The sequence below is a fragment of the Periplaneta americana genome, chromosome 13 (genome assembly GCF_040183065.1).
Source record: "Periplaneta americana isolate PAMFEO1 chromosome 13, P.americana_PAMFEO1_priV1, whole genome shotgun sequence".
NCBI classification, from domain to species: Eukaryota; Metazoa; Arthropoda; class Insecta; order Blattodea; family Blattidae; genus Periplaneta; species Periplaneta americana.
In genome coordinates, this window is record NC_091129.1 from 63,260,450 (window position 1) to 63,278,791 (window position 18,342).

Consider the following 18,342-nt stretch of genomic DNA (forward strand, 5'->3'; position numbering starts at 1 on the left):
TTGACAAAAATAAATGAAATAGTTATAAAGTAAGAGTGACATCGAGAATACTATTTTTAAAATATTATTTACTAACTTGCACTCGGTTTCTGAGGCTGACTCCAACAATAAATTTTCCCCTTGAATCGTGTTATGTTTTCATAACTTGAAAAAACAGAGACGCATAATTAATTGAATTTAATTTATTTTGCATTGTGGTTCTCTTAACGATTTTCTTTTACAGTTCAATAAAATAATCCGAGTTAATTAGCTAGTGGTAGTGGTTGTGTTTTAGTTGAAGCCTTTGCACTACTGTGGTACGATTTTAAAGTGGTTAGACGGTTTTTATTTACATGTAGTATAAATATGATACGTAAGTAAGTGACATTATCATGAGTGACAAAAAGAAACGCGCAAGATTAAGTGAGGTGGCATTTCGTGAATTAACGTAGCAAAGGAAAAGCGATGAAGAGAAGCTGAAATTCTAAAAACGTTTGGCAGAGTAGACCCTTTTCCACAAAGAATATTGCTCATTCGAGTTCAAGCAGTACTAGTACTACTGATAGGCCCATAATGTGCTAATAAAGCCCGGTCCAGACGCTGAAATAAGTTATCAAGTAAAACTGCGCATGCAAATCGGAGCGTCCACACAGCTCAGTGTACGCAGTCTTCCTCTTCAGTTTTGACGAATCCGCTATGGAAGAAGCTATGTTACTTTTTATTTTCGCGTCTTGTCTCGTTGTGAAAACGCAAAGTAAATCTATAAAGCTTATACAGCGCTCTAATTCGTCCAGGACATGGCTTCTGGAGAGCCATCATAGAGACAGGCAAAATATGAAATTTCATATTCTAAACCATCCCTGTTAGCGGTATAGGAACAAGGGTTTTCACGATTCATGATATGGATATTTGGATATTTATTAATAACTAGCTGTACCCGTGCGCTCCGCTGCACCCGTTAGAAATAAATATAAAGTAATTACATAATTAAAATAGGACATTTGATCCAGGGAACATTCGTGTTTGATAGAAGGATAAATCGTTTAATATGTTACTTAATTTAAATTGCATCCAAAAATTAAAATGCGATCATTTTGGTCCAGAGACACTCATTTGGTGCAATGACAATACCTTTAACATGTTTCTTAATTTTTATTACATGCAATCATAATTTAATGAAGATTGACATCATTTAGACTTAATGTGTATATTTTATTTTACTTGTTATAGGTTTCCATTGAATTATGGTAATAACTTAATTTTAACCCTTGTTTTCTACGTATTCAGTAAGTGGCGCTTGGCCCACTATGATTCTCAACCCTTCAAATAACTTAAATTATATTATATAATATTACATATTATATTATATTATATTATATTATATTATATTATATTATATTATATTATATTTTATGCTCGACCATGCCGAAATGTAGTAATTATACACCTGGTAGCAGACCTTTAATGCATGTCATTAAAGTACACCTACTCATTAAAGATCAGGTCTTTCAGCCAATGACGACTCAGGTTACAACTGTTCAGCCAATGACAGGTCAGCTTTCTACCGTTATAAAACCGCAAGTATCGATTATTCTCGGATATGCAATCGAAAGAGAATTAGCGAAAAGTCACGGAGGCTGGAAATCCAATACTGTTGCAGAAGGTTATATTATGTTACTATAATAATTAGCGTTAATTGTAAATAATATTCAAATAAATTCAATTTGTCATCTCGTTTTTCAATGTCTAATTTTATTTCAATGTTATCTCTGTAGGTTCCTATGGCCTAGCAAGGTCAATGTGGATATCTGTTCCTCGGAAAAAATCAATACTTTCGCGTCTGCGCACATCTCACAACATACGGGACATTGCTGAAGGTCAGATACAATTAAAATTAATAATATCAAGTTAGAAATATGGTCGAGCATAAAAAGTCGTATGAAACTCGCCTATAATGGTAATTAAGAAGCTCGTATGAAAATTATGAAACTCGCTTGCGCTCGTTTCATAAATATCCATACTCGATTCTTAATTACTATCATTATATGCTCGTTGCATAATGTACTAATATTATATTATACCAGAAGTTACTGTAATAACATTATAGCATTATGTCCATCTAGAGAAACTACACTTTCCAATGGTGAAATAATAATTAATTATACAAATCGGTTAATTTAGCTTCCGATATTACTTCATACAAACACAGAAACATTCTCTGTAGGCTGTCTTTCATAGCTTTCGATTGTTGCTGTTCAAGGCCCCTTATAGACGAAGCCATTTGTTTTTTAATTCATTACACGGCCTTAGATGGCAGTTATTTTAATTTTAAAACTCATTTATCTCATTAAATATCAGTCCTATCAAAATTTTTCAAGGAGTAAAACTTATCGGAAATGATTTTTAAAGAAACTTTTGTTATGTAACATTTTTCACAAAAATCAATAATAAGCGAGATATTTCGATTTATTTAATTCAGGCCTCCTCATAACCCACCTTTTAAATAATGTATTTTGAATGCCATATAGCCTAAAATCTAAGTTACAACGAACTTAATTTATATTCCAATTTTCATCGAAATCCGTTCAACCATTATCGCGTGAAAAGGGAGCAAACATACAGACAGACTGACAGACGGACAGACATACAAACGAAAATTTCAAAAAAGCGATTTTCGGTTTCAGGGTGGTTAATTATATATGTTAGGACCAATTATTTTTGGAAAATCGAAAATTACCAGAAAAATTTCGGCTACAGATTTATTATTAGTATAGATGGTTCACAAAAGGTACATAAACTTAATAAATTACAACTAACATATAGGTACACGAATAGCAATTATACTCAATAAATATACATTTAATACCTCATTTTTCATCCTATAATATCTATTTCAATTTATATTGGCTTTAACTTACACTTACATCTAGTTTTAGTGCAAGTTTCAACCAAGCGCGTTTATTTAAAAAAAAAAAAAGGTCTTAAAGATTATTTACATATTACTTTTTAAATTTTTTAACTCTACAATAAACAAGTGTACATCAATCTTTCCTGTTGCTCTATTTATCCAGTATTTATGTTTAATTTTTTGGTCTTATTTTACATAATAACTTATTATTTCAAATAGGTGAGCAGATGTCGACATACTGTAAAGTCATGGGCCTGAAATAGCTGAATCGGTACATTCAATATGTAGGTTAATCTTTACTCATGCACTATTTTCTAATTCATGATATGTAGAATGCTATGTGTTAACGTCCAAAAATGTTTAATATTTATAGTATTTTGGCAAAATGTTCATATTTCATAAAAGTGCTCACATTACTTTTTCTTCATATATTGCAGGATGTTTTCCCTCCCGTTAATATTTCTACAACTACCACTGAACTAGGCTTTCCAGACATTATAAGGAAACAATAGAGATGTTTTCCAGAAACTCTTGAAAAATCTTGCCTATCCATTCTACCAACATTCCGGGATTCCTAAGGGTAAAAGAAATCTCCAAATTCTCCTTTAAAATCATTGAGTTCGTTACGTTAATGAATTCGATAAGCCAAAACAAAATAAGCAGTTACTATTCTATTCCACCTTTGTTCATTCTTTCGAATCCAGTGAAAGTTTCTTCAGTGTAGGCTAGCCATTAGCGTCGTGCAATACAGGCGCTATGTTGGGCTCAGGTTTGTCGAGTATGGCGAAGTTCGATATTTGCTGATGTTCGTTCTGCCGTCGTATTTGTTCCACATTGTTATCTAATTAATATTCGCTATTCCTTAAGGATTTTAGCACTGATCTTGCGATTAGTTTTTCGTAAGACGAAGTTTGTAATGCCTTTGTTGCTTCATTGCAGGGCACTAATATTCATGTATACTTTTACACGTATAAATTAATGTTTTAAAAGGATTTACACCATCAATTAATTTTACTGTCTATTTAATTTCTCCTCTTTTTGCAATTGAGCGAGACATGACGAGAAGTTGGAGAGGAGCGTCCAGAAGCACTAGCTTGCTTATGCAATTCTCGGAAAATGATGATCTGTATCTCATGCCTCCAACGCAGTGTTCAGTTTTCGTTCAGTTCTAGAAATCGGTCTTGTAACCAGTGTTGCCATATTTAGCGATAAGTCGCTAAATCTAGGGAATTTTGAATAAGTCTCGGCGACAAATTTTGTAAAATACGATTAGCGACTTTTCTGCGGATTTTTATATTTTTCCACTTTTTTCTTTCTCGTTTCATATTGGAGTTAAATGGCAAGTTGTAGCCGATTTAAGTGAACACCATATTTTAACGTTTTGGTGGCTACTTCATTCACACACAACCCCCAGAATGTCTGGAGGACCACACCTGCTGTTGGTCGACGGGTCCATTGGACCTAGCTGGGAGATCTTGTTGATCACCAGCTTTCCCTCCTTAAGCCACTGGAGGACGATTTTAGTGCCATAGCAGGTCAGCACTAGGAACAGAAAAGTAGAAAGGGGAGGAAGGAAGATTTTTCAAGAGTTTCTGGAAAACATCTCTATTGTTTCCTTATAATGTCTGGAAAGCCTAGTTCAGTGGTAGTTGTAGAAATATTAACGGGAGGGAAAAAATCCTGCAATATATGAGGAAAAAGTAATGTGAGCACTTTTATGAAATATGAACATTTTACCAAAATACTATAGAATATTAAACATTTTTGGACGTTAATACATAGCATTCTACATATCATGAATTAGAAAATAGTGCATGAGTAAAGATTAACCTACATATTGAATGTACCGATTCAGCTATTTCAGGCCCATGACTTTACAGTATGTCGACATCTGCTCACCTATTTGAAATAATAAGTTATTATGTAAAATAAGACCAAAAAATTAAACATAAATACTGGATAAATAGAGCAACAGGATTTATTGGCGAAATCTGACGCGTCTGAATCACCGCTTTGTGGGCTGTTATTTGCCCATGTCACATTTCGAAGAGAAACCAGTGTTCAGCCGTATGTCTACATGCGTTACTTGATGCCAATCAGAGAAAATAATATCTACGAAATCCTTCTGATGTGGCAACAATACGAAGTCAACCGAGCGAGGTGGCTCAGACATCGTTTGAGACTCGCATTCGAGAGACCCCGGGTTCTATCTCCGGCGGCGACCAATCTGGTCGGGGGTTTTAACCGTGGTTTTACTAGATTGAATTTAAGTACTTTTCATTTAAATAAAGGCGAATGCCGGATTTGATTCCAATCACCACGGACTAGGCCTAATATATACAGTACCACAGTTAATTTCCTAACAGTAAAACCTACAGACAGTCGCTGTATGACCTAGGACAGGCTTGCAGAAATGAGCGCCAATTGTGACGTACGTAATAAGGCGGAATACGTCACTCATCCCTTCCTTCCACCACCGCGTCATTGACTTGGTAGGAGAGGGGATTTGTATTCAGTGTCTGTCTTATGTGATTGCGTACGGGTCACAGAGACGTCATTTAACGCCGGTGGACTGTGGACGGGGAACCAACGCTTTCCCCATGTTTTCACTCCTCTCTCGACAGTTCTGCATCCCTGACCTAGGAGTTAAAGCGATTATACATAAGTACAGTTAAAAGAAATACGAAATCAACACAAACTAGGGAACTCCGGGGGTTTACGTTAAGTTTCGCTAAGTATTAATTTACAATATTAATTCATGCTTTTCTTGAAAAGTAATAACATTCAGAAAATTATTAAAGACCACACTCGTAAATGTAATTGAGACAAATTAAAATTAAACCCAACTAAAAGATAAACTAAGGTTTATAAACATGCAGTAGGCAGCATCAAGCCTTACGTTTGTACACATAAGGCATTTTGCTGCTTCTGTCTAGTGGAATATTGCCATTCTTTTCTCTCAAGTTACGACTAAGGATTTAATTTCGCAGTTATTTCGATTGTTACTCTGAAACCATACTGTTCATTAACAAATCACTACGACACGTTCAGAATTAGGCTTTTGGTTATTCACCGTGTCCTGGAACTTGATATTTCAAACGTTTCGGAACTACATACAGGTTCTATCATCAGGGAAGATAACCAATGGACGACTGAGCCAGTGGTTTTTGTTTGCATTACAAAGCTTTCTTCAGTGTGTATTTCTGTTATTTTTTTTAGTAAATTTCATAATATTTTACTGATAGCTTCCCCATATGTGTAAGAAATGAACTATCACAAAAAACCGTTTTTGGTAGAAGTGCGGCTTTGGACTGTCACGTTCTCACTCTTTCATTTATTAAGATTTATATTATGTTATTTGTCTATAATTTGTATATCTAGTTTTCTGACGTACTCTTCAGTAACAAATAAAAACTTCGTCGAATTAACCATAATGTAAATGACCAAAGAAAGTCTCATTTAATTTTCAAATTTAACCGTGACGAATTACCAACATGACAGCATAAAAATGTCCATAGCCTACCTGTAAAATGACATGAGTAGACCCGTAATGGTCCCATCCACAGGAACTGTTGCTGCTTTCCGTGCAAAAAACTCAATTTTCTTGCCGGTGTCTGGGTGATACGTGGAGTCAAACAGCTGTTTCGTATCCCACAACTGGTCCACTGTTACGTCATCCATATCAGCTCCACTCCTGAAATGATTTAAAATCAGCGCGTGTCAAATGATCCGGGCACAGTATCATTAAAATATGTGTGAAAGTTAAAATACTGTTGACAATATTTGTGTATTTTCATGGACCGTATAGACATGAACCAAGTTTAATTTTTAATTATGTTCAGTAACAACATTTTCTTACTTTTAATTGCAGATTCATAGTTAGCCTATATAGAACAAATAATGTCAAAAAAATTACAAACAAAACATTTAAAAATTATGATTTAAGCAATAAAGTTTACATTTCGGATAATATGTTTTTGTCAAGTGTTATGTTTCGAGAATTGTGGTCGAGGAAAGAACCTCTTGCCTGCCCTAGGGTTAGAAGTACCTCTCTTCCAGTTAGCAATTATTCACCTACGACTAAACTACTTGTGTATCTAAAATAATTATATACCGAACGATGCTATATCATGCAATTTTTGCGAAATTTTTACTTATCTGAAACAGAGATTTTCCTAAGTTAGGCATACATTCACCATTCTATATATCTGTCTCAATATATAAATATATGCGTGCATGAACTAATAAAATATACATACACGTCTATGTTAACTCATAAAAAAGTGATACCAAAAAATTAGGATGAAAGCATGTAGGCTACAATGTGTCTATATAGGTAGTGACTTTGGGTTTTAACGTTCAACTTTAAGCAGTTTTGTTCTGATTTTAAATCTGTGACTAAAGAATAAATCAGCAAATGGTTTTACAGGTGAGAACATGACAGTAAAGTCTGATAAGACGATCAATGAAACTATTAGTTTTATCTACTGAATTACGATACCGTTTCTTTATGCATTATTGTGAACATTTCTTATACTCAGAGCCATGTTTTTATGGTGAGAATTTTCTTAAAATTTCTCGTGTTGTTTTTAATATTTCGTTTTTTGGTGTTGAATAAAGTATCAAATTTTCGCGATAATGTCACAATAAAATAGTATGTCTGACATCGTGTAGACTAATAATTCACTACAGCTCTTCTACCAAATTTACTTAGACTCGAAAATAAATTTATAGGTCTACACATTACGTAAATTTATCTCACTAATTCACCTCTGATTGAAGTTCTCCCTGATATGTATACACCTATTATCAGGCAGTACATCTCCCTTGATGATGTGTGTCAGAGAAAGAACAATTATTAGTGTTTGTATACATCTGAAGTCTGATTAATGTAATATGTATCTAGTCAGCGATATATACAATGGAGGAGGAAAGGAACTGGTCACGCTATCCCATTAACTTCTGGCTTAGTTGCCTCACGAGTGATGCCTTTTTTTTTCACTTGTGACGTTTAAACCTGTCTTCGGACATTTGACTAAACAACAAGTAATGTCACTAATTATATTATATATTTGTATACATTATTATTAAAATTTAAATACAGCCGCACATCGACAAGGTTTTTCGGGAATTTTGCTACAGAATAATAAAACATGTCTTACGCATAATTTATATAAATAAAGGGTAAATTGATAGAATTAGTATTTATAATAAACAGAATTTGTTGTGTTACGTAAAACAATACCGACGTAAGAACATGGATATAATTCCTATAAATTTACCACAAAATTGATAAGCTAATATGAATCCATCTTACAGATATCTCTTTACAGTTTCCCTGGCCTCTTTAAGTTTTTCATCGCCGGTAAATAAATAGGCTGGGTTTCTCACAGCAAAGAAATTTCTGATCCGGCCAATAAATGAATTAGAGTCCCATCGAGGTTCATTGATGTTGATGACCAGCCGTTTATCTCCTGAACCAATGGGTTCTTTACCGACAGGACGGCACCATTCAGGTAATACTTCAGGCTCTGGTACTGGTGCTGGTTCTGGTGCTGGTACCGGTACTGCTGGTGTTTGTGCTTGTGCTGGTGTTTGTGCTTGGTCTGGTGTTGGTGCTGGTACTGGTGTTGGTGCTTCTGCTGGTGTTGGTGTTGGTATTGGTGCTGGAGTTGGTGCTGGTATTGGTGCTGGTGCTGGTACTTGTGTTTCTGGTTCTACTTTCACTTCAGAGTTCGCCGGTAACTCTACTTTTGACTCTTCTTGTGCTGCTGCTTCCGCTTTTAATTCTCCTGGCATGATTTCACTGTAAATTTTGTTTGAACAATTAAGCCGATATTATAGTGATAATTTAAGTATTTTATATATTTCACATGTGTGTTTGAAAGAAGCTAATTAATTAAAATTTAACACTAAGAAAGCCATTTTCCCTGCTAACCTTGCCATTATGGTATGAACGGGTATGAAGCAATATGGAATAAACAAATGCTACATTGTTGTATTTCTTAATTTATCAGCCTTCGTATTTTTGAAATCAGCCATGCAATTCTTATTAAATTATAATACCATACATAGCCAACCAGAACCTACACACAAGATCTGAATTATTTTGTTTTCCTTTGTTATAAGGAATAGCCTATTTTCGTATTCTAAAATTTTACTGTCGCTATCATGGCGTTACTTGCTATTCGGCGATTCACGGGAATTTGTTTTAAGTGGAGCACGGTATTTAGGCATTTCTTTTTGCTAAAATAGGAAGATAAATACCCGGGATGAACTTGAACTAGATCGATGCGAGAGGTTAGCTTCCGACTACTGTACTACTTGTGACAATGGGTTGTTGGGAAGAAAAGGGGAAACAGAGAGATACAGAAGCATTATGTTTTCCTTCTCTTTAAAGTAAACCTCCCACGGTATGTAACTTGAGTCGCTTCCAGCCTCATTTCTGAAGTTCCCCCGCTGTATTGGCGACAACCATCAGCAAGTAGCACAGTACGATAATGTGTAGCGTTTCAAAGATTAAATTACTACGATATTATTAGTACTCGTATGTTAATACTACAATTATAAAATATAACACTATTACTGCTGCTGCTCCTACTAACGCTACTACTACTATTACCACTACTACCGCCACTACCACTACTACTGTCACTACTACCACCACCACTACCACTACTACCACCACCATTACCACTACTACTACTACCACCACCACCACTACCACTACTACCACCACCATTACCACTACTACTACTACCACCACCACTACCACTACTACCACCACCATTACCACTACTACTACCACCACCACTACCACTACTACCACCACCATTACCACTACTACTACTACCACCACCACTACCACTACTACCACCACCATTACCACTACTACTACTACCACCACCACTACCACTACTACTACCACCACTACCGCCACTACTACTACTACTACCACCACTATCACTGCCAACATCACTACTAGTACTACCACTACCACCACTATTACCACTACTACTACTATTACTACTAACACTACCACTACTTCCACCGTTAATAGTACTATTACTACTACCACCGCCACTACCACTACTATCACAACCACTACTATCGCCACCACCTCTACTAGTACTACTACTACCACCACTACTAATACTACTACTACTACTACCACCACTACTACTACTACTACTACTACTGCCAACACCACTACCACTAGTACTACCGCCACTGCCACTAATAATACTACTACCACTACCACTACCACTACTAGTACTCCTACTACAACTACCACTACTACTACCGCTACTACCACTACCGCTACTACCACTACTACTACTACTACTACTGCCACCACCACTACCACCACTACTACCACCAGTACCACTACTACCGCCACTACCACTACTACTACTACTACTATCACCACCACCATCACCACCACCACCACTACCACTACTATCGCCAACACCACTACCACTAGTACTACCGCCACTGCCACTAATAGTACTCCTACCACAACTACCACTACCACTAGTACTACCGCTACTACCACTACTAGTACTCGTACTACAACTACCACTACCACTATTAGTACTCCTACTACAACTACCACCACTACCACTACTACTACCGCCACTACCATTACTAGTATTCCTATTACTACTACTACTACTGCTATCACCACTACTACTACTATTACTACCACTACTAGTATTCCTACTATCACTACTACTACCGCCACTACCACTAATAGTAAGTTACTCCTACTACTATCACTACCACTACTACTAGTACCGCCACTACCACTACTAGTACTACTACTACTACAGCCACTACCACTACTAGTACTCCTACTACAACTACCACCACTACCACTACTACTACTAACGCCACTACCACTACCACCACCACTACTACTACCGCCACTACCACTACTAGTACTCCTACTGCTACTACTACTACTACGGCCACTACCACTACTAGTACTACTACTACAACTACCACTACTATCACTGCCACTAGTACTAACGCCACTACCACTACTAGTGCTCCTACTCAACTACCACTACTATCACTACTACCGCCACTACCACTAATAGTACTCCTACTACAACTACCACTACTATACTACTACCGCCACTACCACTACTACCGCCACTACCACTACTAGTACTACTACTACAACTACCACTACCACTAGTACTACCGCCACTACCACTACTAGTGCTCCTACTCAACTACCACTACTATCACTACTACTACCGCCACTACCACTACTAGTGCTCCTACTCAACTACCACTACTCTATCACTACTACTACCGCCACTACCACTACTAGTACTCCTACTAAAACTACCACTACTATCACTACTACCACCATTATCACTAGTACCGTCACTACTACTACTACTACTACTACTACTACTACTACTACTACTACTACCACTACCACAATTAGATTCTACTACTACCACCACCACCACCACCACCATCACCACCACCACTAATAATAATAATAATAATAATAATAATAATAATAATAATATAAATAATATATACATTTGATGGCGATAGCCATCTTTGAATTAAAAGGAAAGGCAGGGGATTGTAGAATCCCTGTAATTGCGTACAACGTGGCTGCTCACCCATAATAATATTCAAACTTCATTTATATATATATATGTATATATATATATTTTTTTTTAATAGTTTTATGTTGTAGGTTGCTCAGCCCGCTGCTGCTAAAGTGCAATGACATGTTGCTGGATGTATCGGCGTGCGCAAGAGACGCGTAGTGTCTTAGTGTGTTACAGAAATGGCAACGGACTTTCTTTCCGAACTTAAATGTTCCATGTTAATAAAGGAAACTAAAATTATATCCCGCAATTTAATTAAAATATTAATAGTCTATATTTGAAAATAGGCTATATGTATATTATAAAAATAATGAAGATATTACAAATTTGTTCTTATTACATTTCATTAAAGGACCTAGTAAGGAACAACATATGCAACTATTGCATTATAAGAAAACTCAGTATGCATTTCGAAGGATATTATTATGGATATTTGTGACACAATAATTGAAAGCAAGCGTAGCCTATCTAACGTTTAGACAAATCATTCAAAACCGATATTCTGCATTATATACGATAAGGTAAGACTGTAAGCAGAGCATTACTTCCCTTATTCAATCATCTATGATTCTTAATTATTGATATAAAATTATATACTTATCTTTAATTAATTTTAAGCAGTGCTGTAGTTGGAAACAAATTTTAGGGGTTACTGTTGAATTTCCTTGGTCAGACTAGACTATATAGGCTACGGACTTGTACTGCACTTATTTTCCAAGATTACTTCTTCCTCATGAGTTCATGACGTAGTCTCCTCTGTAGGCCTTTCAAATCGCAGCCACAGTTGCACATAAGGCAAGGAATTAAACGCTGACACTGGTCGCCCAACACTTTTTAGGAACAAAAGCCTAGAAACTTTTTCAATAGAAGAGTATTCCTTTTCTTAGTGCAGATACCGTTCATTACAGTAATGCTCATTCACATTCTTTAGTTGGAATTGGAATAGAATCTATAACATATGGGACTTTGATTGAGGTTCTGGCTGATATCTATATCTGTTATCAAGCAGTACATCTCACTTGACGATAGGCTTGTGTGTCAGAAAAGAACAATTGTTTGTATACATCTGAAGTCTGATTAGTGTAATATGTTACTAGTCAGCGATGTATGCAATGGAGGGGGAAAGGAATTGGCCACCCTACCCCATTATCTTTCTCACTTAGTTACTTCATGTTATGCGAAATCATCTACAGAAGTTTTGAAATGATCAAATCAGTGTAGTAGATTTCTTGAGGCGCCATGGCATAAAGTTAGTGGTAGAAATACCACGGCGGTATGCAAGCTTGAAATTAATAAATCACAAGTACTCCTGAAGTGCCAGACCATGGTTTTCGATAAAACTACGAATGGACAAGCGTTTAAGCAAATCATATGTGATGCCAGGAGCTACTTTTATGCCAGATATCAAAATTAAAATGTTTCAAATGGCTAACGTCCTCCATTTAAAAGCATATTAAAGACTAGTTAAACATAATTATTATATTTCCGAGCCTGCATTTTTTTTCCGGCACGGTTTTTATTTTAGACGGTACGGCGTATCGGCCCGTACCGACCCAACTACACCACTGATTTTAAGTACAATTATTACTAACTTAATTTTGGTTACTTCACCTGCTTCGGAAGTCACGCTACATCACTGCTTGGTGAATATCATATTACCAGAAAAGAAGAGAAAGGCTATCTTTGATTCACCATCACACAGGAAATTACGCTCATCACTGAAGAATCCAATATCAAAGTTGAAATGAACTTTATTGTTTCCTCAGTTAACCTTTTCACCACAATCTCAGAGCTTTTCTAACGTAATTTGTCATCCTCTGCCAAAGAATTTGAGAAGTTTGTGTGTGCTTTGATTAGACGAACATGTACTCCATCAGTATACAAGAGATACTGCACTGATTTTCAGTTGGAGGTCGCTGAACTCTTCAAAAAAGAAAATACTGTATGTTACCGCTTAAAGAGCTGAAGTCTGACGCTTGTACCGAATTAGAAGTTGAGACGATGAGGCACATTGATAAGCTGCATTTACTGAAAGCTTCTTAAAATCATTTTTTGTTGGTTACAAACAGTAAACATCTCATTACCAAAATTCCATTGTCATCAGAGCTAGTGGAGGCATTTGTGCGTTTGTCATCGCAAAATATTTCACTGAATAAAAGCCTCGAAGAAATTGTTACCATTGCTAAGGAGATGCTAATATCCGTTCCTAGTATTTATTCTTTGATGAGTGGAGTAGAATTGCATGATTTTCCAAAAGAATCCAGGGTTAATTACTTCATATCTTCATTCTCCTAAAACCTGACGGCAACCCGAAGTTTCCAAACGTTTGCGACACTGTGAAGTTAGTGCTCCGACATAATGGGTGAACACGTTACGAGTTTCCCGCGCTACGCACGTGGCTGCATGGGCAGCGCAACGTGTACTCACCGTAAGTCGACACGAATCCGCGCATTACCAAACTATAACTTCAATGCTGAAACACTGGCTAATAATAAAAAAGAAAAGAATTTAAAAAAAACATGTACTCATCCGTGTCACCCAAGGAGGTGTTGGAGCTGATTTCCTTCATATTTCAAGCATTTCTGGTATCGACTAGTGAAATTATTTAGGGGAATTTTCTAGGCGATGCCCGATGCCATAGAGAACTTCTTCATCGAGCACTGTACGTCGTCGTATTCGCTTATTATCTCGAACACTTCTCGTTTCCCGAAATTTGTTAACTAATAATTTATGAATCGCAGCTAGTTGAAATGCAATCAACAAGGAAATTTTCTTGGAATAATCTCCTGACAACATGAGATTCTGAACGAACACACGAATCGTAAATAAATACACGTTGTGGAATATAATACTTTGGCCTATTTATTAGCCCCCTAACTTTCTTAGCACGCTACTGTACACGTGCGGTTTTTAGCTCAGACTGATGGCGGGTTCCCTCGCTTCCTGCCGCGGCTGGCTGACTGACCCGCGCGGGCGGGAAACTCATAATCTGTTCACCTTGTACAACGATTTTCTGTTTCTAGGTTAGCACTTACAGAAGACCATACATCAGGGATTATTAATCTTTGGGTCGACATAGCCTCCAGAAAAAAGAATTAAATTAAAAAAAGAATTGAAGTACTTCATTCAAAATACGTTCTTACGCACAATAATGAAACACGATATTATATCTCTATACATGCATATTATCGCCGCGCGAGCCGGAGTAACGACCGGCAGATCAAAGAAAAGGTTAACAACAACAACAGACCTGTTGATTGCATACTGTCATAAAGCGATCCTGGATTGCCATTGGCGGCAACTGTTTTTTGTAGAATATGATTGGAGCGGTGGGACTAAAAGAACCACAATCGCAAGCGACAAAAATGACTTATAAATATCAAAGACTCGCCGGTCGTTACTCCGGCTGGCGCGGCGATAATACATACATACATACATACATACATACATACATACATACATACATACAGGCCTATACGTGTTTTGCCCATGGGCAGGTCTTTGGCTGCAAACCCAGCATTCTCTAATCTTTCCTATTTTCTGCCTTCCTCTTAATCTCCGCATATGATCCACATATATTAATGTCGTCTATCATCTGATTTCTTCTGCCCCGAACTCTTCTTCCGTTCACTGTTCCTTCCAGTGCACCTTTCAGTAGGCAGTTTCTTCTCAGCCAGCGACCCAAACAATTCCTTTTTTTCTTTCTGGTCAGTTTCAGCATCATTCTTTCTTCACCCACTGTTTCAAACACAACTTCATTTCTTATTCTGTCTGTCCATTTCACACGCTCCATTCTTCTCCAAATCTACATTTCAAATGCTTCTACAAGAAGGGTGATACCATAACTTATAATTTCCTTTCCAACTATCACAAATCATATAGACACTAATATCGATTACTTAAGGAAGCTCATGAATAAAAATCACGTAATCTACACGTCATTGTATAAATATGGCATCAAAATAAAAATCATTCTGTAATAATTTCTTAGTGCCTTGAGATAAATTTTTATTGACTGATATATCAAAAGCAAAAGACAATCGACAATCAATTCGATTAAAGGAGCTTATGTGAAAGTTTCAATGTAGGTACTAGAGATGAACAAAACTAACTGCCGCTCTCGCTCGTTGTGTTCGTTGCACTTGTCTTTCGAGTCTCGTCTCGGAACTCTCGTACTCTTCGAGTCCTGCTCATCATTCTCGAAATTGCATTTGGTCGATGTGAAAAGATTTCGTACCGTAATTTTACTTACCTTGGATGTGATATCTCTTACATATCCTCCACAGACGTAGAAAACAAGTTAAATACATTTTTAAGACTTATTGGTACAATTAAACGTAGTCTACACTCATAAAGTCGAGAAACCGTGCTCAAATTTTACAAGACATTGGCAATTCCAACATTGTTATATTGTTCAGAAATGTGGATTTTGACTAGAGCTTAACAGAGAAGAATTGAGGCCGCTGAGATGAGACTCTTAAGGCCACTAGCAGGATTTAGACTACAGGACTGTAAGAGAAATGAAGATATATACGTCAAGAACTGTATATCGAGAGTATAACTACTGTATAATTGAAAAATATAGAAATAATTGTTACAACCATATAACAAGAATGCCCAACGATAGGATACCTTTTACAACATGGTGTTACAGACTTACACGAAGAAGATGAATGGGAAGACCAAAGAGACGTTGGAGAGACCAGTTTGACCGATAAAATTCATCGGCCGAAACCTTGAAGTTATTGATGATGATGATGATGATGATGATGATGATGCTGATGATGATGAACTTAGAATAACATACATCATTGAAATAAATAACATTAGAGATGTTTAATTGATACAAAAAGACAAAACAAAACAATATCATAGTTACCAAATGTTCCGGTTCTATTATCAGATATTCCTATGGTTATATAAATAGAAAAAAAAAATTCTCAAATAAATTTGCATTTCTAAGAAACTTAAAACATAACGTTAAATAAAGCGTTAATACTTTTTTTACTTGAGAATGTATTCTTGATCTCAAACATACGGAAAAAATTCAAGACTGCTTGACGTTCGAGAGTAGACCACTCCCGATGTCTTGAACGTTTGCTAGATTAACTCACAAGTAGTCTTTGCATCAACACGTAGTCAATATTGTCGTGCGGGTTTTCGGCTTTGCGGGCGCTATTAGTCTTGCTTTCTCGCTCGTTGTTCAACTCTAGTAGGTACTCTCGAATGATGCAGGTAAATGGATAGTATAATCGACGTTGCGACGTCTACAAATGACACTGGCGCCAGATATTTCCTAATCTTACTTGCTACTAGGTCAGTTAGAGTCATTACTCCGACCGCTCTTTATTCTATTACCCTATTCATAGCCTTTGCCCGATCATAAGCTGGAAAATTACAGACACGTAGCGTTCCCTGTACGAAACCTGATATACAATCAGATGATGTGGATTAAGATGTGTCTAGCTGGAAGACAGAATAATAGTTCTCTCAGATAAACATAGAGCACCTCCTTCAGGATAACAACATATTGATATTTGTTATAATGAAAATAAACAGTTTGATATTAATTTTTGTGACAGACATTGTATTGATAATAATTTACAAAACGTTGCATACAGTTACAAAACTAATTATTAAGTTTACTCTCATGGAGTTCACATGCATGTATTTCCATTTCTTTTCTATGTAAGTAAACATAATATTCCATATAATTACACTGGTCAACAATGATTTTGTTAAATAAATAATTTCGGGTGTTTCTTATGTATTGCCATCTGCTGATTCCAAAATTAAATGAAATCAGAAATTTTCCATCACCCACCATTTTTTTTTTTTTTTTAATTTTGAAAATAAATTTGTTCCTGTTTATTAGCATTTCTGGTATATAACATGCTGATTAGAAGGCGTATTTTACATTTATATTTCATTACATTGTATCAACAATTGACTTGTAACGTTTGGTATTGTTGCCTGTGAATTCACGAATAACAACAATGAGATTTCCTTCACAAAACTGTGATTTTAAGATAAATTTCCCAGATGAATAGAAGCTTTCTTTAAAGAAAGAAGCTAATCCTGTGCTCTCTTCCGTTGTCAATTGAATTGTGATAGAAGTATATAGTACTGTACCTAATAGTGCATTGTAAGGAGTAGTGTATAAGTGCTTCATGTATAAGAAACATGTCTTGAAAGTGTCTTATTGATAGACACCACACTTCTGTTAAGTGTGGTGAACTCACTTTAAAATCGCAGAGGCTAAATTTTACTCCTCTAGTTAGAAGAGCTTATGACTGTTATTTTAACAACAAAATAGACCAGAACAAGACATGAGCCCCGGAAATCTGTTGTGCAAAATGTGTAACACTATTAACTGGCTGGTTAAAAGGATCCTGTCATATGCCTTTTGCAGTCCCTATGATATGACGCGAACCTAAGGATCATTTGACAGACTGCTACTTCTGCTTGACAAATATATCTGGAATAAGTTCTAAGTCCATACACTGTTAAATATCAATCTTTAGTTTCTGCAATTCGGGCGATGCTTCATGAGCCAAGACTTCCCATACCAACTCCACCAGATGACATAACATTGACTGAAGTAATTCAAAGTGTTCCTGATGTTCAGAATGAATTACAGAATGATCCAGATTTTGTGGAAGATATTATAAATGAACCTCACTTTCTAACACAGGAGGATTTAAATGATTTGGTTCGGGATCTTGATTTAAGTAAAAGCAAGGCAGAATTACTCGCCTCATGATTGAAAGGCTCGAAGCTGCTGCAGGTAACACCAAAGTAAGTTTCTTTCACAAA

At 36.3% G+C, this 18,342-nt stretch overlaps 1 protein-coding gene across 1 annotated transcript in view; it reads right to left on the reverse strand.

Moving 5' to 3' along the window:
* Positions 1 to 8,850, reverse strand: part of LOC138712006 (sideroflexin-1-like) — a 29,210-nt gene extending 20,360 nt beyond the window's left edge. The window contains exons 1-2 of the mRNA XM_069843375.1: positions 8,205 to 8,850; positions 6,411 to 6,581 (exon numbers count right to left, since the gene is read on the reverse strand). Coding sequence (XP_069699476.1) covers positions 6,411 to 6,581; positions 8,205 to 8,686 — 653 coding nt within the window. The 5' untranslated portion in view covers positions 8,687 to 8,850. The remainder of the gene's footprint in view (positions 1 to 6,410; positions 6,582 to 8,204) is intronic.
* Between the last annotated feature and the right edge of the window lie 9,492 nt (positions 8,851 to 18,342).